General features: G+C 42.0%; 2 protein-coding genes across 5 annotated transcripts in view; both read right to left on the bottom strand.

Annotated features, from left to right (window-relative positions):
- Positions 1-3,894: 3,894 nt before the first annotated feature.
- Positions 3,895-7,124, bottom strand: LOC5501721. Its single transcript, XM_001622941.3, has 3 exons — positions 6,748-7,124; positions 5,854-5,971; positions 3,895-4,745 (listed from the first exon to the last, which is right to left on the bottom strand). The coding sequence occupies exons 1-3, from the start codon at positions 7,072-7,074 to the stop codon at positions 4,288-4,290; spliced, it is 903 nt and encodes a 300-aa protein (XP_001622991.1). The 5' UTR covers positions 7,075-7,124; the 3' UTR covers positions 3,895-4,287.
- Positions 7,125-10,056: 2,932 nt separating this feature from the next.
- Positions 10,057-22,309, bottom strand: part of LOC5501722 — a 45,080-nt gene continuing 32,827 nt past the window's right edge. For 2 of the 4 annotated variants that reach the window (XM_048720488.1, XM_048720492.1), the window contains 16 exons: positions 20,466-20,529; positions 19,845-19,956; positions 18,687-18,739; positions 18,064-18,187; positions 17,394-17,497; positions 16,804-16,903; positions 16,248-16,401; positions 15,841-15,907; positions 15,381-15,447; positions 15,202-15,290; positions 14,777-14,903; positions 14,285-14,326; positions 13,828-13,917; positions 13,363-13,450; positions 12,999-13,036; positions 10,057-10,310 (listed from right to left, as the gene is read on the bottom strand). In XM_048720488.1, coding sequence (XP_048576445.1) covers positions 10,146-10,310; positions 12,999-13,036; positions 13,363-13,450; positions 13,828-13,917; positions 14,285-14,326; positions 14,777-14,903; positions 15,202-15,290; positions 15,381-15,447; positions 15,841-15,907; positions 16,248-16,401; positions 16,804-16,903; positions 17,394-17,497; positions 18,064-18,187; positions 18,687-18,739; positions 19,845-19,956; positions 20,466-20,529 — 1,484 coding nt within the window. In that variant the 3' untranslated portion in view covers positions 10,057-10,145. Of the gene's footprint in view, positions 10,311-11,452; positions 11,544-12,466; positions 12,520-12,998; positions 13,037-13,362; positions 13,451-13,827; positions 13,918-14,284; positions 14,327-14,776; positions 14,904-15,201; positions 15,291-15,380; positions 15,448-15,840; positions 15,908-16,247; positions 16,402-16,803; positions 16,904-17,393; positions 17,498-18,063; positions 18,188-18,686; positions 18,740-19,844; positions 19,957-20,465; positions 20,530-22,309 lie in introns of all 4 variants that reach the window. The other 2 variants (XM_048720489.1, XM_048720491.1) reach the window with 2 other exon arrangements.

The following is a 22,309-nucleotide window of genomic DNA, read 5'->3' as shown; positions in this document are numbered from 1 at the left end:
GACCCACCTCATAATATCAAAAGCGTACGGTCAGCGGAATTTTGGTACTGGGTCGACATCAATGGCTATCTTGTGAATGTGCGACTTCTTCTGCTTCTCCGAAGGGAGATAGAAGAAATGAAAAGAAATGTCTCAATGAAGGCTGTCCGCAACAAAGACCGGATGGACGTTGAGACAGCCATTGAGATCTATAGACATGGAGTCCAGGCGTCCATCCCGGACAAACGGGCAACAACCACCTTAGTACCAGAGCTAGAATTCAAACAGTGGCGAAGAAATGGCAAAATTCTCAAGCATCCAGTTGGAGTGTGTTTTTCACCTTGCCATAGTAAGCTTTTCGTTAGCGATCGACATCAGCATGCCGTTTATATGCTCGATATGCACTGTCCGGTAAACGTAACATTAATTGCAGGGGGCAATGGACCAGGTCACGCAAACGGACAAGGAAAGGGAGTGAAAATGAGAGATCCTGCTGATCTAGATATCGATGGTAAAATTATCTACGTTTGTGATCAGGAAAATGGCCGAATAAGAGTTATAGACTGCACCTCCCTTTTTTGTCATTCGTCTAGGCTTAGTCTAGGTTCTGACACGTCTGAGAATGGAGATGAGGATAGAGATGGGGACGAGGAATGCGCAACTCGGCGCATTCGCCAGGTGACAGTAGGGGACCTTACTTTGACATCTGACTCAGAAGAATGTAATTTGAAGTCTCCATTTGGCATTTGCAGATCACACAAGGATCCTTTTACACTCTATGTATCGGACATTCGCAAGCAAATGTTATTCTCTATCACAAATATTAATTCTGATGCAAATGGGAACTATTCTGGAAATCTGAATGCCATATTATCTTTTGGCCGGACATGTATCCTAACGTCGATAGCGGCTACCAGGGATGACGATCACATTCTTGGTCGAGATTGCAAAGAGAACGCTCCTTGTGTCTACGTGTGCTATCTTGTGCACAAAACAATCACTCGGACAGTATCAGGTGTTGTGGCTCCTACAGGAATAGCAGTGACCGAGGAAGGAACTATGTTCGTCTCATCAAGTAAGATCAACACGCTGCTGACCATGACAGAGGAGGATCTAATAACCAGTGATAACACCCCAACAGCAATCTCTAGTTCAACGGATGCAGGCCATTGTGATGGTTTAGATGCTCAGTGGAACGCTCTATCAGGCTATGTAGCTACCGTAATACGATCTTTGCTTGCGACACTGGTAACAAGGCCGTTAGAATGGTTACATCCGCTGTTGGACTGGTGCCTCTCCAGCAGAATATGTCGATGTATGCCAATGTGTTCCGCCTGGATAAGAAGTGTGAGAAAGAGAATTTCCCCGAGAGGTTTGACAAACACAAAAGACAGATAGAACATCTGGTCGCGTTTTAATTAGATCATGAAGAAAAGGCAAAGGAGAGGACAGGGAAGCTGAGCACGAATGGCCCTGACATGACAATTCCACGTTGCACCCGACAGTCATTCCAAATCGCGCTTGACTCACTGACCAGCCTCGCAAACACCTTAACAGAGATCGGCGAAGAGCGAGTCCTGGAGGAGATCAGATTTGCGAGTCTGACAACTCTTTCTGTCGAGTGCTTCTTCAAAGCCATGCGTGCCGATCATGACATTCCAACTATGGTGGAGTATGCTTATAGACGAGCGCGCTGTGTGGAAGATTACATGCTCCGATTTTACCAGAAGCATTTTACATACTTCACAGGGCCGAACTCGTTTTATCCGGAGAAGATTATCTCGGGCGATCCACCAAGTCTGATGCAGAGGCCATCCAAGAAAACGCAGACGAAAGAGGGGACTAGTGATGAGACAGAAGACCGCAGACGTGCAGAGACCATGCAAGAATTTACACGGGAGTATGGGAGAGGAGCGCGACAAGCAAATGTCCGAGCTAAAACAAAAGAGCTGACAGGAACCCTTCCATACTCACTGAGTATGCTGCCTGACCGAATCGAAACGGGCTCAGACGACGTGCTAGACTTCGTAAGTAAAGCTCGATAAACGGTCACAGTAAATGACACCGATGGAAGTACCAGGGTGCAGCTCTTGTACTGCAAAGACGACATCGTCGCCGTCAGACACGATCGCCGACGGGAGGCATCTCCGTATTGGCTCGCCGTTATGATGGAAGACGTTTTGGTCATCGCTGCAACTGGACGATTCCAGAAGAACAGCGTAACTTTCAGATGGCTCGATCAGACTGATGACCATCTGAGATATACCTTCCACGAGGTATGCAACGGCAATTCCCCTAGATGTCTGCTGGCAAAAGTAGAAAGCCTCCCCATTCATGACCAGATCGTAACCATAACTCCCGAAGAAGACATCAAACTTTCGAGAATTGCGAACGGTGATGATCAGACGGTGGAGACACGGGAAGATGAGAACGAAGAAAGAAAGTGACTGACAAATGGATAGTCTTCTTCTACCTCCACAGAAGCAACAGAAGAGTCGTTTCCGGCGAGAGTGGAAGGGGTTAGTTTATCAGGACGCAAAACAACGCGTTTCATTTTACGATAGTCGACATCGTCGCCGTCAGACACGATTGCCGACGGAAAGCATCTCCGTATTGGCTCGCCGTTATGAGGGAAGACGTTTTGGTCATCGCTGCAACTGGACGATTCCAAAAGAACAGCGTAACTTTCAGATGGCTCGATCAGACTGATGACCATCTGAAATATACCTTCGACGGGGTATGCAACGGCAATTCCCCAGATCTCTGCTTGAAAAAGTAGAAAGCCTCACCATTGATGACCAGACCGCAACCATAACTCCCGAAGAAGACAAGTTTATTAACATATGACCTCTCGCAGTGTTTCGACTGAATTACAGGTAGAGACACAAAGCTATACTAGCAGCATTACATTACATTAAAGTACTTGTGCGTGACAAAGTCTCTTAGTCTGTTGGTGCGCGAAGACTGCAAGCTGGCCGAGCCCCTGCCTGATCTTAAAGCGTAGGTTATTGCCCTAGTAATCGTTCCACATCAGACACGGATAGACACGGAAAGATGAGAACGAAGAAGGTAAGTGGCTGGCTTCTTCTACCCCCACAGACCCACAGAAGCAACTAGAAGAGTCGTTCCCGGAGAGAGTGGAAGGCGTTAGTTTATCAGGACGCTAAACAACGCGTTTCATTTTACGATAGTGATGTCTACTTTAGTTATTGTTATAGGCTCGTGCCAAAATACTTACCATGGCTCTCCCAAACTCGCCCTGATATTCCACCAAAGCGGGCCACAATGGCACGGTCAAACAAAATACCAGAGCCTGATAATGTGTTTTGATATACAAAGAAGTAGGCATATTCTCAGCAACATTTATTTCCCGATGAGTTAATAAGGTTTCCTTGATCTATTAAATTTGCGACTTTTCGACTTATATCGAAGCATAGGTATCCACGTAACGCACAGACAAAAGATACAGTATGCTTTGATATGCAGTTTTAATTTTTGACAGTAATAAAAAAACTGTTTAAAAAAAAAACTTTTAAAATTTCTTGATGTGGTCTACACAACGAGCGACACAACGCAAAACGTTTATAAATGGAATCGAAAGGTAAAAACAAAACTTTACAGGCATTAGAAAGATTTAGAACATATAGGCACTGGAGGTATTTAAAGTTTTGTAAAAAACCTAGAACACAAAAATGGAATCCGGAATCCACGGGAAAAAACCCACATGGAATCCGGAATCCACACACTAGGACCCGGAATCCACACACTAGGATCCGGAATCCAGAACCCTATTGGAGAACCTGTCATGGGGCGAAAAGTTAATTAATAAATTCTTTGTTACATCACTTTTAATCAAGTGAGAAGTGCAAATCGAATGTTAGTATAATAAAGTTAATTAATTGACAGTACAACTGATTTTTTTGTTACATCACTTTTAATCAAGTGAGAAGTGCAAATCGAATGTTAGTATAATAAAGTTGATTAATTGACAGTACAACTGAATTCTTTGTTACATCACTTTTAATCAAGTGAGAAGTGCAAATCGAATGTTAGTATAATAAAGTTAATTAATTGACAGTACAACTGATTTTTTTGTTACATCACTTTTAATCAAGTGAGAAGTGCAAATCGAATGTTATTATAAAAAAGTTAATTAATTTACAGTACAACTGAATTCTTTGTTACATCACTTTTAATCAAGTGAGAAGTGCAAATCGAATGTTAGTATAATAAAGTTAATTAAGTTACAGCAGAACTGAATTCTTTGTTACATCACTTTTACGAGCTGGCAGTTACAGTTATTCATCTCTAAGCGTATAGCCCATACACGAGTACACACACCTCCCCTTCATTAAAAAGCTCTATGTCTTCAAAATCCAGCCCGAACCAGGCCCTCAGGTACTGTCCGGCATACACATTCAAGGGCGTGTCCATCATGGGGAACAATAGGTCCTGTGAAAGAGGGCTTATTCCTGGAATGTTGTATGCTTTTTCCCTCATGCTGGTAAAGTGCTTCGTTTCCGGCATACGAATCCTGTCTACGGCATCGGTAATGATTGTGTTGAGGTACATGGGTTTACCCTCGTAGTCTAGGCAGCCCCAGAAGTTAGCACCTTTCGGGTTATTTAAATCACAAGAGATATAACCGCTGACACGAGAGAGCTTGATCGAACTCAGGAACCCTGTGGTGGGGACGCGGAAGCGCGCAAAACGACTGTCACGTGATCCGAAGCAGACGGGCGATGAGGTGAACTGGATCCAGGGAACTGGGAGAGAGTGATGGAGATTGTGAGACAAAGGCCGTAGCAAGGAGAGGGGCACTGGGGGCACGTGCCCCCCAAAAATTTCCAAAAACGTATACGGAAATGACCAGTAGGGGCGTGGATGTGCCACCAAATATTTTCTTTATGTTTTGTATTGTGCGGGGGCACCCCCCAAATATTTTCTTAATGTTTCTGTATTGTGCCCCCGCCCCCCAATATTTTCTTAATGTTTCTGTATTGTGACCCCCTCCAATATTTTTTTTATATTTTGTATTGTGCCCCCCAATATTTTATTTATGTTTTGCATTGTGCCCCCCCCCCCCCCAATATTTTATAAATATTTCTGTATTGTGCCCCTCCCCCAATATTTTCTTAATGTTTCTGTATTGTTCCCCCCCAATATTTTATTAATATTTCTGTATTGTGCCCCCCAAATATTTTCTTAATGTTTCTGTATTGTGCCCCCCCCCATATTTTCTTTATGTTTTGTATTGTGCCCCCCCCAATATTTTCTTACTGTTTCTGTATTCTACCCCCCGCCCCCCAAATATTTTCTTAATGTTTCTATATTGTCACCCCCCTCCTAATAGTTTCTTTATGTTTTGTATTGTGCCCCCCCCCCCCCCCCCCAATATTTCAAGGCCTACTGGCACTGGAGAGGGGGATGGTGTTTAACAGATTGAAGATATTTTTTATTTATATCACATTAACATTGTGTTTACAAGGAAAAAGAGAATTTACTTATGATGTTATGGGTTACAAGGAGACAAAGAAACCAATAGGCTTTAGACAAGAATGCAAGAACCGTAACACAAATTTGAAAAATACCACTCTAGTTCCCAGTAGCTACGGAATATCGATAGCAACTATATAGTTTTATGTATAAAACCTGGAAATTGTCATGAAAACTTCTGCACCAAGAAAAGCCCATCCTTCCACTAATATTCACTTCCAATCGCTGAGGGTGCATTATTTGCCATTAGGATTTTCCTACAACTTTAATTTTTTTTTGCTATCTTTGAGGTTAGAGCTATTTGCTGGACTAGCATATTTGACATTTCAGTTAGAGCCTCCCCGGAGTAGCACTATTCCAAACAGTGATCGTACTCACGGGATTCGCAGCGTTTTCCTGTGAGCCCAAGAGAACAGGTGCACCGGAAGTCGTTGCCGTCATCTGTTTCTTCGCAATGGCCATTGTTATGACACGGGTTTAGCCCTTGACATGGACCCTGGCGCAGAGAAAAATATGCACGCAGAGGAATTAATTCACTCATTGTGAAATTTTCACATAATGACAACATGAAGCTTTAAATTTTAGAACTCCCCCCCCCCCCCCCCCCCTCTCAGCAAATCCAGGGTACCCGCCTCAGAAAATGAGATTGTCACTCTAACCGGGATTTAACTTAGTATAAGCGAATCTTATTCACCTAAAACTCGTATAAGCTGTCTAAAGTACTGATATTTAGGGCCCGTTTTACACAGGAGCCAAAAAACTACGACGGCTAGAACAACGATATCGAAAGCGATGTGTTCGCGCTTGGCGTGACATGACGGAAAAACCTGGAAAACGCGCAATTCCAGATAGAGAGAGAAGACACAATATCTTACAATGGCTATAGGTTCCTTGTATTACGGACTGATACACAAATAACGTGAGGCCAAGGTGAACATAACCAGATTTTGGCTTTTTAAGATATTTTTCCTTGATCATACTTGCGCTATGTATGAGCTCAGGGACGAAAAGCTCAAATTTCAATGACACTACAAAAAGTCGCATCAATTTAAAAAAAGTCGCACTTGATATTTTGTTTGCTATAAGTTACTAAGTACTCAGAGAAATTCTCCGCCTTATTCGATGTGAAATGGGCTTATTTGAAGCGTCACGTCATGTTTTACCGTCATGTAAGCTTTGCGTAGTTTTTTGGTTTGTTTGTCTCGCCGGCTCACAATTGAAAGTTTTAACATTAGCAGAAGCAGGAGTAGAATTAAAGGCGTATGCTCTCACCGGTGTTATTCGATGGTAATGGTCAAACACCGTGCTGTCTTTGACAACTGCAGTGGTCATGTTCTCTGACAGTAACTGGCACAAATACCGTCCCTTCACTGGCGATTTAGCCATGTTGAACGACGCGCAATGGCTTTCTTTTACACAAGCAAAAGCGCAATCCAGAGGACGAGGTAGTCTTTGAGACTTCACCATAGAAACTGACACGAGGACTTTCCCAGAGTATGGCTTAAAGTAACTCCCTCCATGGGCCTTCGCTAAGGTGGCAACAAGGGAGAATATCAAAGGGTATTGTAGAATCATGCTGTTTGTGTATTCCATATACATGTAGTGTTACCTTTTTCATCGAGCCTCTGAGAGAACTCTGAGAGACAAATTATCCGATATAACACCTTTATTTGATGATGATCCAACTGCTACTTGTATATTGGCAACAGTTAAACACAGCTTTGTTTAATCAACGACGACTTCCTATTGCCAAACTAAACAGATCCCATACTAGTTTGTTATAAGATGCCTTTTGATATATACAAAAAACTCACATTTTCTCTTGAAAGCGAAATTTATTAGGCATTCCGGGCAAACATTTACGTTAGATTAAAGAAAATAATTAAAGCAGTAGCCAGGATGCGAAAATGTACAAACTTAAACACTAAAGAGGGGTTGAATAATTGGAATTTTGTTGAATAATTAGGTTTTAGATGTAGGTTAGTCAATAATCCCAAATTATTGTCGAGAAAAGAAATCGCTAATGTCATCCTCACACTGCCATAACTAGAAAGCCTTATTTTGCTCGTAAAGTGAAAGCCTTTAAGGTGTGCATCAGTAAACTATTTTGTTGATTATTAGCTTTTAGATGTGTCTAAAATGACATCGTATGTTTTATATCTCCTCTATCAAGCATGTCCGTTATTTTAGACGATTAGAAGATGAGGGTCTGGCGAAGTAAAAGTGTTTTGTAGCCCGTGGCTTTATGAAGGTGCTTAATAAGAAAACAGGGGCGGATCTAGCTATACACGGGGGGGGGGGGGGGGGGGGGGGGGGAGGTTGATGACCCAGTCAGAAAGGGGGGACTATTTTCGTTACATTTGGCTCTCTGACAGCCACATACCCAAGAAAGCAGTTTTCTGGATAAAATGAATATTCCACAATCAGGGTGTTCTCCAAGAAGAAAATACTTTTTACTTTATGTCTGTATTGCCACTTGTCTATTTTCTGTGCACTGTTAAAAATAAAACGCAGCAAAACAGATACACCTTAGATGTATGCTCTTTATGGATTCTTTTTAACATTTCTTTGGCAGCCCAAAGGGAAGGGGGGTTAAACCCCTTAACCCTTCCTTTATTTAGATCCGCTACTTGGGAAAAAGGCCAGAAAGACGTGGGTGTTCGACGAATACAAAACGGGGTAAAAAGTAATTCAATAAGCCCAAGAGTCTTAGAAAGATAAACATTCTCTCGCTTCATATGCCATTGTATTCTTTTAATTGTTATATATATACTTGTTGAAGTTTTGTACAAGAGAAGTGAAAAAACAACGTGCACAGTTATATAATAAGCACACATAATTCCATATTTTCAGCAAATAAAGACTAGCGAAACAATAACAACTATATAATATGACAAATAAACTTCTATTTGTCTCAAATGTGTAAGGGCCTTAGCAAAGGCAAAAATTGTAGTGGGGGGTGGGGTGGGGGTGAAAAAGTACTTGGGGCCATTCTAGGCAATGTGTTTGTTTCTACTTACGTAACAGAGAAGGTATACAACATTCAACATGTACAGTACAAACGATAAAATACGTGCGAACCTACTTGGTGTGCAAAACTCTGGATGATATGTATATAATAGATAGTTTAGAATCAGTAATCTTTAGCATGAATTTCGGCCTTCTTGTATCTCAAGAGAATCAAAGAGGTCGATTTTCAAGAGAGCTGAGGAAATTCTGGTGATAGAATTATAAATAAGGGGCGACCATTTTTTCATCTTCTCATAATATTATTTTTCGTGGCCATTAGCTTGTTCGATTTCGTTTTTATATTTAATGGCTTTTCTAATGACTTCTGTATTTGTAAAACGAAATCATCTGACCGAATTATTTTAGTAGACCAGTCGGATATCAAATGGTCGGGCCCTTGTTAAGCCTATGGCGACATTTTTTCGGGCAAAAAGCCCTTCGTGAATAGGGAGGATATGAGCCCAGAGCAGTAGCAGGCCACGTAAGATTGGGGGGCACAATATAGAAAAATTAAGAAAATATTCAGGGGGGGGCACAGCCACTTCCCTTCTGGTCATTTACTTATAATTTTAGAAAATATTTGGGGGCACGTGCCCCCAATGCCCCCCCCCCCCCCCCCCCTGCTACGGCCCTGGAGATGACAGAGGGAGACAGCCGTCCTGAATCGAGATCAAGATCGCCTCCTTAACCTCTGAGATGTTCTAAGCATCGTTTTATTATCCGACGGTATCCCACACCCAATTCTGTTCACACTACCACCGGATTGCGTGACTGATGTATCACGTTGTGCTAAATGAGCTAACAGAACAAGTGCTTGTCCCTAGCGTGATCTATTTGTCACGCGAGACATTTTTCCTAATCTAAGTGATGGGCATGATTGGCACCTTGCGTGATTACTAAAACGACCTTCCAGCTATACGCATGCGCGAGCACTCGACATGGAAACCTACCTCAACTACCGTCATGCAACGCGCGCTTCGTTTGGCGCATGCCAGGGGCTCATAAGTAGGGGCAATCATCTGTATTATATAAATGTCACGGCGTTTCCTAGGATCCGGCTATTTTTAGACGCGCGCGCACGAACGGGCCAATCAGCTACGTTGACGTTGGTCGCGCGAGTGACGTGAGGCTGCACGCGCAAATTGCAGTTAGGAAGAATATATTTTCATCTATCATCCGTCGATTTTGTTTGTACCAAAAGAATTGCAAGCTAGAATTCAAAGTCATAGGTAGGGTTGGATTCATATTAAAGAAAAGAGCAACAAAAAGTCAAAATACCGAAGAGAGAACATAATTTTTTGTCTGAGACTGCGCGTGCAGTTGAGCTCAGCCAAAACGTCAGCACAAAGGTTGAATCTGATTGGCTAATCCGCGCGTCTAAAAATAGCCTGATCCTATGAAACGCCGTGACACTTATATAGTACCAGAACATGGGGAAGTTGATTGCCCCTACTTATAAGCCCCTGCGCATGCTTAAAAGCGCGCGCTGCATTCTGGTAGATGAGCTAGGTTTCTATGGTAATGCGCGCGCAAGCTTATAGCTGGAATGGCCTATTAATAGGGCATGAACTGTGCATTGCGTGGCTTACGTGTCTAGCGTGACCTATCCTACATCATTTTGCCTTGCGTGACTAATACGTCACGCATGACCTACTCTATTTCTACGCAATAGAGCATGACCTCCTGCCTGGCGTGACACGTTGCGGGACGTCCGCGTCGCGCGGTTCCGTTCTCTTGTTATGAGTCTTTCTTGTTGCGTGATCGGATTGCGTTATCGCTGTCGAGGCTGTCTCTTCTACAACTTTCTCGAGCGGTAGTTGTCGACTCTGGAAGGGTAGAAACATTTTAATACATTTCCCATGCAAGCAACCCGTGTAATCAGCACTGTGTAAGTAGAAACAGCACAGCGTAAGTAACACCGTGTAAACAGCGCATTAAACAGCACAGAGTAAGTAGCACCGTGTAGACAGCGCATTAAAACAGCACAGTGTAAGTGGCTCCGTGCACACGTGTGAGTAAAGTAACAACTGTGAGCAGTCACTTGAAAACAGCGCATTAAACAGCCCTGTCTTAGCAGCCCCATGTGAACAGCGCATTAAACAGCCCTGTCTTAGCAGCCCCATGTGAACAGCGCATTAGACAGCCTTGACTAAGTAGCCCCGTGTAAGAAGCTCAGTGCAGCCTCGTGTAAGTAGAACCCCTTGTAAACAGGGCATTAAACAGACTCATGTGAGTAGCCCAGTGTAAACAGCGAATTAAACACCCCGTGTAACACATTCTAACCACCATTAATTTGCCTCCATCAGAGCTGATGATTATTGCGTTAGCTTCGTCACCAGTGCTGGCGCAGCCTCGTTCAGTTAACCCACAGGTAGCCCAGGCTCTGAGTAATTTGAACCGACCGGCTCATTGACCGTTAAAAGAGAGAACATATGGAGTTTATACTTTATGGAAGTATTCTTCCATAAAAATGTAATTAATTCAATCCAACTTGATGTAGTACTTGTAGTTGTCTATTAATTCCACGTTTAAGCGATTTAGGGCGCATTTGTGGATGCTTTAGCGCTGTTCGGTGAAATTTAGAGTTCCCTCTATCACTCCCATTTACAGAATACTTGCATAAAGTAACAACTCCATATGTTATCTCTATTAACGGTCAATAAGCCGGGCGGTTCAAGTTACTCATTGACAGAGCCTGGGCTACCTGTGGTAAGCCACAAGAAAAAGGGTATGTTGGCGACAACATCTAAATCACTGGACAAGCAGTGCTTTCCGCTTTAGCTCATTTGCACGGGCTTAACGGTACTGTAAATAATGTTTGATATCATTTTTATATTGTTTTATGAATTTCTAGGATTTATTGCGTTCACAAATAGTGAATGGATCTTCAAAAGGAACGGAACTTTAACTGATCTAGAGGTTAATTTATCAGGTGTTATGTTAAGGTATTTTAAAAGGGTTTAGTTACCATAGCAATATTAAGGCATCAATTCCCATAGGAAGGAGTAACTCTTGCGGATCTGATCGTTGGCCGTGTGGTCACAGTGGCAGTGTAGAACCTGGGGGTGCGTTAGATCAGTCATGCATCATTATTGCGCATGCATTATAATTGGCTACAATTAAGGGTAGACGTTAGGAGTTAATCGACTGCCACAAGAATACGTAAGACATACGAATTTAATTTGATATTTTATTCATTACGATATTGAGTATTACAATTTTTGTTAAGCCTCCGTGAAACCAAAATCCATTGTTTGGATGTTTCTTGAGTAGGCGCGTATACAAGAGGGGGGGGGGGGGGGGCTTGCGCGCGCATCGCCCCTTAGCGACCAAAAAGCGGGTCATTTCTTATAAAGGAATCTTCAAATACTAAGTTTTCTCCATATGATACCAATGTCTGCGCACCCCCCCCCCCCCCCCCCCCACACACACACACACACACCCTCCACCCTCAACCAATCCTTGCATCCTTGCACATGGTGAGCCCGTGCTATGCCCCTTATCAATAATATTCAGTGCATCCAACTTTAAAAGTACAATTCCCCAGGCCTAGGAAACTGGGCACAGCAGACTGATGAGAGGGATGATGGGATCGTTTAGCAAGAAGAATGTCTAAGTCTAGTTAAGGCAAATTTAAACCAAAATCTCCCCAACTAGACTATTTCAAATCCAATATTTCATTCCGTTTTGCAAATGTACAAATGGGATCAACCTCAGGAGTTATTTTAAAGTTTTCTGTGGTGTTTCGGGTTTCCTGTTGTTGATGGTGACGTCACTAGAGAAGGTCTAGAGTTGGATACCTCTAGACCTTCTCATGGCCAACCACAGAAAGCCCAAAAAAATGTTTTATTGCGGTGCATCATAGATCTTAATACCACAATAGGCGATCAGTTCTTTTAGATCTTATAATCAGGGTTTGATTGATTTATATCGATGTTTATCATCAGAGTTTAACATTTAACACCACCGATTAGTTACTCACGGGTCAGGCGAAGGGCAGTTTAACGACCAGCGTCCAGAATCCGTATCGCCAAACTGAATAAAATTGTTTACGAGTGCTGTTAGTATAACTAAGTTAGTATTCTAGGGGGGTTTGTTTATTAAACAGAGTCTAAGGGACATAGATCAAAAGGGTGGCCACATTTTTTGGAAACTAGTCATTATCATATTATCTATTAATCAATTCGTAATTACTATTATTTTTTCTGCTGCGTTTATTTGTTTCTCTCTTTTGAAGATTCTTTTTATTGGAGGGAGGGGGGTATGGAGTCACCTTGTACTCGTAGTGGTTACGGAGAAGACGGAAAAGGATTTTTATCATCTTAAATCTTTACACTTATTATATCACGTAGAGTTATTACCATGCAGTATCAACTTTAAAACATTCTTCTTTTATACTTTGACGCTTGTCATGATCATGCACCGTATCAAAAGCATTTCACTCTTCGTAGCAAATAACAGAATATCTATAGACAAGAAGTTTGGTATGAAGTTCAGATAAAATTGGAACTTACAGTTTGCATGGGGACGTGGTCTCCAGATAACTTGACGTCTACAATACAAAGAGCAACACACTCGTGAAAATAGATGTGTGATAAAATGCACTCCTTAAAAAGGAAAATATTGAGTTGAGCGTTCCTTCGGAAGGGGGAGGGGGGGTCAAGGGACAACTGGAAAATCGAACATGATTCTTTTTGTTGTTGTAAATATTAGAATAAAAGCTGCGAATATCATATTATATGCATATTATATGGTGTCTCTTTCTGTCTTCATACGGGTTGTCATTCCAATTAAAAAAAACATTGGTTGATGGGCTACCTCTATTGATTTTTTCAAGATCCCTAAGTTTGTCATAGTACCGAGGATAGTACTCAATACCTGAAACGCTGCGAATCGTCTTGGTGACGATGACATCCTCGTCGCCAGTGGAGTTGGTTTCGCGGGAATTCATCCTGCGTTTGAGGTCCTAAAAAGGTCAAGCACGTTAGATGATCATTTTTCAATCCGCTTGCATCAGCTTTATGAGATATGACAATAGCACAACATGCATTTATTTGACAGAATAGTAGGGGGGTAGTCAACATTTGATTTTCCGAGATCCATGACCTTATGGTTTTGAAATTATTCGAGATTTTTGTATATTTGATTTTTTTGTGGCTGTTCTTGAAATATAAACTAGACTCACCGAGAAAAATGCTCCGAAATGCTCCGAGAAATAAAATCGAAAATCCGAAATATATATATTTCTAAAAATTATCCAAGAAGTCCAAGAATAATCAAAGGACCAACAACAGAGTTGGTACGTGTGCTGGTTTCTGCATGCTGACCGCAGCTCTCTCTTACCTTATTATGTTGCATGCTAGATAGCGAATGTTCTGGCAGACTTTTCTGGAGAGTTCTCTTCTCGTGCAGTCTCTTGTAGGCCACCCGCACCTGAAGAGCAAACCAAGGAAGGGACATATAATATTAAGGGGCTTTGGTTAATCGTGTGACTCCACAGCAATTCGAGATCCATAGCCCCCGCCCCCTCCCCCACGATGGGAACTTCTTTAGAACTTCACACATCCACCAGAATTTTTACCTCCTGGAGTGGAAAATACAGTTGTCTGGAATCACACAAAAGCCTAGAAAAGCAGTGTATTCACAATGGTTTTCAAAAAAAATTGTTTTTTCAAAATTGAAACTATCGCAACAAAACGCTCTCACTTTTTATTATTTATCACGGACTGTACTCTATCGCCTATTTTCGGCTCATTTATTTGGCTACAGCCACTACTAGAAATTATAGTATGACACATACCTCAGAATTTCCAATGCAATGGAAGGCAAAAATGAATAGGCCCTGGGAATCAAAACACAATCACCTGATCACCACTATGTCGTCCATAATAACTGCTATGCCAACTTATCAAGGCTTGGTCAATTACACATATATATATATATATATCTTAACAGGATATTAAGGAGGTTAGGGTTAAAGATCCCGGACTTTGTTAACAATAAGTTTTAATAGTTGTTATTGCTTATATTCAGCTAATTTGTTGTTTTTGCCCTTGGTTTGGGGTGTGGGGTAATTGTAGAGTACCAAAAAGATCCAAATACTGAGGAATAAAAGGCTGGTGAAGGCTAGACTAGGATGGCTAGAGAGAGGATAGCCACAGGATGGCTAAGGAGGGCCACACTGGTTGGTTAGAGAGAGCCACACTGGATGGTTAGAGAGTCACACAGGATGGTTAGAGCGGGCCACACTGGATGGTTAGAGAGCCACACTGGATGGTTAGAGAGGGCTTACCTGTAGTGAGTTGAGAATAGCAAAGATGTACTGGAAGGCAATCGTCTTCTCATCCACAGCCATCAGCCCAAACACCCAAGTAAGACCGAGCAGTGGTAACAGGACTACCATTCCCTTCAGTCCCGCTCTGTAAAGGAACGTCATCAAATGAGTCAAATCTAGCATCTATCATAAAATCAAGTATTGATGGAATGGATTTTTGGGGCGGGGGTCAGTGCCAATTCTACATCTACATATACCCATAAGGCAAGACATTCCCAACAGGGTTGATAGTTGATAGTTGGCTGGGGTGCAATAACTTAGATTTAAAAATCTATATATGTATTACGTAACTGTTAGTGCTATGCGTTTTGACTGATGCATCTTATTCAGTTTATTGTAAATGAACTACCAAAGTTTTCAATGTTATCTATCTATCTTCTTACTTCACTTGTGAGGTGTTTGTGGGATTTTGGATTGATGTCACAGAGGCAAGGATGACTTTGATGACCATCACCATGACAACAAAGTTCACCTGGATAAATAAAATTAAAGTACATTAGTGATGCGCAGATATTAGACATCAAGTGGAAGATTTCTAAGAAAATGTCAGCGAATAACTTACGGCCATGATTGCAAGGACGGGTCCAACGAATGCCCAGATCAAGCCATCTTTTATAGAGATCCAACATCTAAGACAATCCAAGTTGAAAATAATCAATACGAGATCCAACATCTAAGACAATCCAAGTTGAAAATAATCAATACGATCAATAGCATGTAATCTTTATTAGGCCCATCATTATAGGCCATTCCAGCTATCAGCATGCGCGCACTCAACATGGTAAATTACCTTAACTACCGTCACGCAGCGCGCCCTTCGTTTGGTGCAAGCTTTAAAATGCGCGCGCTGCATTCTGGTAGTTGAGGTGGGTTTCAATCGTAATAGGCGCAAGCTTATTGCTGGGATGGCCTATTATCATTATCATCGTTGGTTTCGACATCCTTACCGACGTAAGTTAGGATAGCCATTAGATAATTCCATTGTGTATTGCATTGAAGTAAAAGCGTCAAATGTTACTTACGCCTGCTCGGAACCGTAATGCTCGAAGCGAATAGCCGCTGAGATAATGACGATGATTAAGGGCGCACCTGTAATCAAGTAAAAGCAACATTCACTCATCACTTTCTACTTCCTCGAACGGTTATAGAATTCCATTTTTCATTTTTTCTACCTCTCCCATTCCATTCCGGCATGACCCACTCCTTTTACCTTTTATTTACCTTTAGTAACACACTATACCACATTTCAGATATATCTCCTTACTTAAGGTTCGTTAAACCTAATACCTCGATTGATTTCGTGTAGAAGACCTACACCCACAGCATTACTTGCCCCTACCCTTGCAGTTTAGTTGTACAGTTGTATTTTATCCTGCGGCCCTCGGAACTCCCCATCCCTGATCTTCTGGCCCGTGTTAACCCTACTTACCCCATCCTAGAAGGTAGTAGTACTTCATCTTGCTTCCCTCGGAACTAAACACCTCGATCACTTTTGTGTAGAGATGAACACCCTCACAGCACATCCAAGCGAACGCCGCTGTGTAGAGGTAGTGCAGGCTCAGAGCCACCACTTTACATGCGATCTAGAACACGAGGAGAACACGAGTGTGATAGTGAAAGATTCTATCACAGGGCAAGGGCACTACGGACGCACGCAAGTGAGACACTGCGAGAAATACCTACACAAAACTTTGTCAAAGCCTAAGTGTCGCAACCCAATTGAACAGGGTATTAATAGCAAAAGGTGTTCAATGCTGGCTCCGCTTTTAGGCAGTGCCTAAATCTATATATTAGTGCAAAACAGACAAAACAAATGCAACATGCAAGAGCTGGTTGATCCTCGTTTATGTATTTCGTTATTAGGAGAGTCTTCTTTAGCGGCGTTCCAATGGAGGGAGGGGAGGGGTCCCTCCTGTGCCCACTTGGCTATACACTTGTTCTAGAACAATAGTCAAATATACACGGTGGTGATTGGCTGTAATTACCGGGTTGGGGGCGTCGATTCCCGCCAGGAAAATGATCTGAGCAAGACCGATGGCCACCACGAGGTTTTTGTGGATCGATGTTCGTTCTGACGCCAGGGTTCTGCAGAAACAACGGTTAAAATAAAAATCAACGAAGACTATGTCTCTCGCATTGGATGTGGCGATTTACCATTGTCAAAGAAGAGGCTGTCGAATTGCCTCGTTGAGTTAAATTGAAATTATATTTTCAAAATAATCCCGCATTGCAAGTGGCGTGTGTGTATAAAGACGCTAAATGATCAGTTAGGACCCTGTTGGGTATATAGCTTCCGGTTACGACGACGACGACGATGATGATGATGATGATGTAGATGGTGATGTAGATGGTGACCCGTCTTGTTGAGTTGTTCCTGGTACTTACTTACTCAATAGAGAGAAGGGCAGCCACATACAACACTTAAAAAGGATGAGGATGAGGTTGCGAGTGTAAAAGGTTTCTCTGATCGGGTATTTCTATTAAACCTCTCAAGGATCGGTGAAGACCCTGTGGGGCTTTATATTATGATCGGCCAGGACTTTGTTGGGCGGTATATTAGGATTCCGATACTTACTCGAGAGAGAGGAAGGTGGCCAAAGTGAGAGCAAGTCCGAAGAGCGAGATTCCGCACCCCACATATGTGATGAGCTGTAGTGCTTTCTCGTGAGCGCGGTCAATCTGAGGGTAAAGGAACGCTTTAATGAGTTAAAATGTGCACCAAATAAACAGGCGCGTAGTTGTTTTAGACATGTTATCGCTCGAGCAACTGATTTTCCCTTGGGATCTTAAAGAGCCCTCGTCAGCCACACCTTTGTTATTGTTTTTATTTAACAAAAGAAGACGAAATATGTAAAAATAAATTAGAAATAACCATCCAAAGCGTTTGTTTTTATAAAAAAAAGTCATACTTCCTTATTCAATAACCAAATTCAATAACAGAGGCAGAGTATATTGTCTTTTTATGAAGGGAATGTTGAATCGGCTTCAAAAGCTCGGCCAGTCACTATAATTCATATTTCATTCTGTGATAAAAAGTTATAATTATAACAACATTCACATTGAAATTTTTAGTACGAGTGAGAAAGTAACCATCCTAGTAACCACCCTATGAACCACCCTAGTAACCAACCTAGTAACCACCCTATGAACCACCCTAGTAACCACCGTAGTTACCACCCTATGAACCACCCTAGTAACCACCCTATGAACCACCCTAGTAACCACCGTAGTAACCACCTAGTTACCTTAAACTCGTGGACTTGCATCAGAATTGCGAAATTGGTAAGATGGTCACATTCACACTGCGCTAATCGCTCATCGGGGTCTGACGTCATCTTACAACCAGAACTCGACCAGTTGCCTGCCGACCTAGAGACAAGACTCAACCGTAAGCAACCAACCTCAGTCCGTCGGTCTCAACTCCGTTCGTCGTCTTATTTAATTTCTTTTATTTTATTAACTGGGCCACAAAGGTTATCGCAACAGTAGTTGTAGCGAGTAATTGTAAAACTAGCGAGACTAGCGACGAGCGAGACTACGACTGAATTATACCCAAGACAGACAGTTTAGTAAGGACGTGGATCTGCGAAGTAATATTCCAGTATGGCAAATTTGGACAACCTTACAGAGGCGTTGTTAAGTATATCTAGTTCACTGTACAGTCAGCTCCATATCTTAGTTATGCGGACAAAAGTATTTCTGATATGTCGTAATTTTATACTTAGATTCGGTATATTTGATATAATTTAGAGAAGATGATGTTTGCCTTGTACGACGTCATCAGTAAGAAGAATTGACGGATATTTTTGTTAATACTTTAGACTTCCGGTAGCGAGCACACACGAGTGCAGAGAGTGGTAAGACTTACGATTGTCTAAAATCAAGGAAGGAACACCGCGTCTTTGTGATATTCGTCCAATCCTGCCAAAAATTAAAAATAAATACACAAACAACGCTTTGACGATATAATTCTGTTGCTGAGCTACACTATCTTCAAATGAGGTATCCCTCATTAGCGACCACTTTTGGAACTGCAAAGAGTGACCGCTTTCAGAGATTGGCTGCTAATGGAGGAGCACAAGAAAAGCAAATTTCCTTTTGTTACCTCTATTAAGCGACCACCCTCGGGTCCGCAAAGAGTGACCGCTAAACAGAGATTGGCTGCTAATGGAGGAGCACAAGAAAAGCAAATTTCCTTTTGTTACCTCTATTAAGCGACCACCCTCGGGTCCGCAAAGAGTGACCGCTAAACAGAGATTGGCTGCTAATGGAGGAGCACAAGAAAAGCAAATTTCCTTTTGTTACCTCTATTAAGCGACCACCCTCGGGTCCGCAAAGAGTGACCGCTAAACAGAGATTGGCCGATTAATGGAGAAGTACAAGAAGAGCAATTGCCCTTGCATGACTGTAAATGTTAAAGAGTACTTTAACCACTTTATAGTAAAAATAGTATCAGCAAATAACGTCCAGACGTTGGCTAGATGATATCAAAGACTGGACTGGCCTGTCTGAGCGCAAGTGCTCCGTTAAACGGTACGTTAACCATTTTATAGAAGAAATACTACCAGTAAATAACGTCCAGACGTTGGCTAGATGATATCAGAGACTGGACTGGCCTGTCTAAGCGCAAGTGCTCCGTTAAACGGTACGTTAACCATTTTATAGAAGAAATACTACCAGTAAATAACGTCCAGACGTTGGCTAGATGATATCAGAGACTGGACTGGCCTGTCTGAGCGCAAGTGCTCCGTTAAACGGTACGTTAACCATTTTATAGAAGAAATACTACCAGTAAATAACGTCCAGACGTTGGCTAGATGATATCAGAGACTGGACTGGCCTGTCTGTGGGCGCAAGAGCTCCGCCATAGCCTATGACAGAGCGGGTTGGCGCAATCTTTTTAATGACCCAAGAATCACCGACCGTCAACCATGAGGATAGCAATAGGCAAAGGCAAGGCCGTTCCACTATTCGGAGGGTGACCGCTTGATATGTGGTCGCTTTAAAGAGGTAACACCGCACTCACCTCGTATTTGCGGAAGGTCATTTTTACGGGTAGTTGTAGCTGTTTGTGGAGAACTTTGTCAAAACCGAACGCCATCACCTTAGAGTTGAGGTACGTGTTTTGCTCCCAAATACTGCAAATACAGGGTTAGGAATACAGTATCAATTATTTGGAGAGGGCTTGCACTACTTCAAGGGTATTTTGTTCGCGACAATCAATAGGGACCTCAAGCAAGGACGACGACGACGGACAACGCGACAACGCGATCGAAAAAGATGTTTTCCCGCGTGGCGATCAATCATAATTTAATTGCAATGGAAAACAAGCAAAACATTATAGTCAGAGACAGATAAAAATAAACTTAGGGCATTATTTCTACGGCAGCGAACGTAGTTGGTGGAGTTTACAGTGCAAACGTCCGCGTCCACAATTGACCGTGAAACTTGGGCTTTTCACGTCGTGATTTTACGGAAAACGGCTGAAATGTATCAGACAGAACGCATTTCAACGTGCTGCTACTCAATTCTGAATCAAATTCCATTGTTTTCTGCCGTCGGCGTCCGCGTTGCCGTCGTCGTTGCTTAAGGTCCCTAAATAGACTACCGCGGCTTTGTTTAAAATACTAAAGGTCATGTGACCTACCCAGTGTTAAGTAGATCTGTAATGCCATGGTAAAGCACATACACGGCCGTCGTCTTCGTTTCACCTGCGTGAGTAATCAGAAAATGTGAACAACGCAACCCACAGCTTTTAATACTCCAATAAGACGATCTAAGCATCTTAGTTACACGGGACACAACCTGAGCTAGGACAAACGATGTGAATGGGGGACTTGCGCTAAAAAATCACGTGACTTTTTAGGTGGCAAACTAGCGCGCTCAGGCATTTGGCGGCAAATCAACAGCAACAAAATCCGTGAGGTTCAGTTTAATTAAAAGATATTATTTTTTCGTCCTTCTTTGGTGTGACGGCCGCAGTCATTTTTTACTTTTGAATTTGCAAGCCAGACAGGTCACGTGATCTCTAAGCGTAAGTCCCCTATTAAAAGTATCTTTATGGTGTAGAATCAGGAAATTCTTAAAGAACTTTATGAATGATATCTACTGAATATGTGCAGGTCGCGCACCCAGCCCTACCTAGGCAAACTGTGGCTACAAAAAACGAGAATTAACCGGCAAAAAAAAAAAACATCGGTTCTTATCAATAATGACATATTAAGGTGGAGCGCCGAGGTTGTTTTGGCTAAACAGCTTTTACTAAGTTCCCTATATTAGACTCATTTTCGGCTCGCTTTTCGTGAATTTTTCAGGTTTTATTAATACATCTATGCTTTGTCAGATCCCGCAAGATTTACACTTGTTTGAAATCAAATTATTATTTTTTTCATGCAAGGAATGGAAGCAATTTTTTTATATTAAAATAAAAATATCGAAATCTGCGCGATGAATTTTTTTTCTAAATTCACAGTAACACCTAACAATACTCCAGCTTGAAGCACACGAATTTTTGGCTTATAACTGACCTGTCAAACTTCGCGATTGATGAATCTTTATTTTAAGCCAAAATTGTCCTCGCAACCTTTGAAAAAATAAATGCACTCTTGCCTACAAAGATCCATCCCCGAATTTACGCCCCCTGCTAAGTCCAAACCCTAAGGCAACTTGTGTGAGAGGGGCAAGAGGACCAGTGTTGCACAACAATAAATTCCAGATGGTCAATTCGGGAGTATTTTTGTTAAGATAATTTGAAAACTAAAGAATTTATTACTTTTCAACATTTGAGCCCAAGCCGCGCCTCTTCTAAACTATTACCCGACGCTATGGCTAAAATAGAACTTGCGTTTATGAGAAACTAGAATCGAAAGTTGAGGATATGAATGCGCTTCTTATCTATAGTTTTTCATAGATTGACAAATTTCCTCTTCAAAATATATACCCGTAGCAGTTTTTTTATATTCTTCCGTACTTTAGACTGTATAGAGAGTGTTTCTTTCAGCTTTTACATCTTCACAGTAAGCGTTCTCACAGAATAGAGATATCTGTACGAAATGCACAACCCGGGATCTCAGTTCCGCTCGTGCAACTTTGTCACATGTGAAACAAACAAGGCAGCTATCGTCGATTACCATGTGTGACACTAGCGTGGGCTTCGTTTGAAGCGCGTTCAGATACTCAACTTTTGATTCTAATTTCTCATAAACGCAGCTGGTTCGACATACAACTACATCAAGCAAGTACTTTCGGTAATGCCTATTTTACCAATAGAGTCGGGTAATAGTTTGGAAGATGAGCGGGTTGCGCTAAAATGTTGAAAAGGAAAAATTCTTTAGTTTTCAAGTTATCTTAACAAAAAATACTCTCGAATTGACTATCTGAATTTTTTTCTTGTGCAAAACTGTTCCTCTTGCCCCTCTCACACAAGTTGCCTTAGGGTTTGGACTTAACAGGGAGCGTAAATTCGGGGATGGATCTTGGTAGGCAAGAGTG

This window comes from Nematostella vectensis, chromosome 13, assembly GCF_932526225.1.
Source record: "Nematostella vectensis chromosome 13, jaNemVect1.1, whole genome shotgun sequence".
NCBI lineage: Eukaryota > Metazoa > Cnidaria > Anthozoa > Actiniaria > Edwardsiidae > Nematostella > Nematostella vectensis.
Note: the sequence above shows the minus strand (reverse complement) of the source record. Positions and strands in the feature narration are given on the sequence as shown.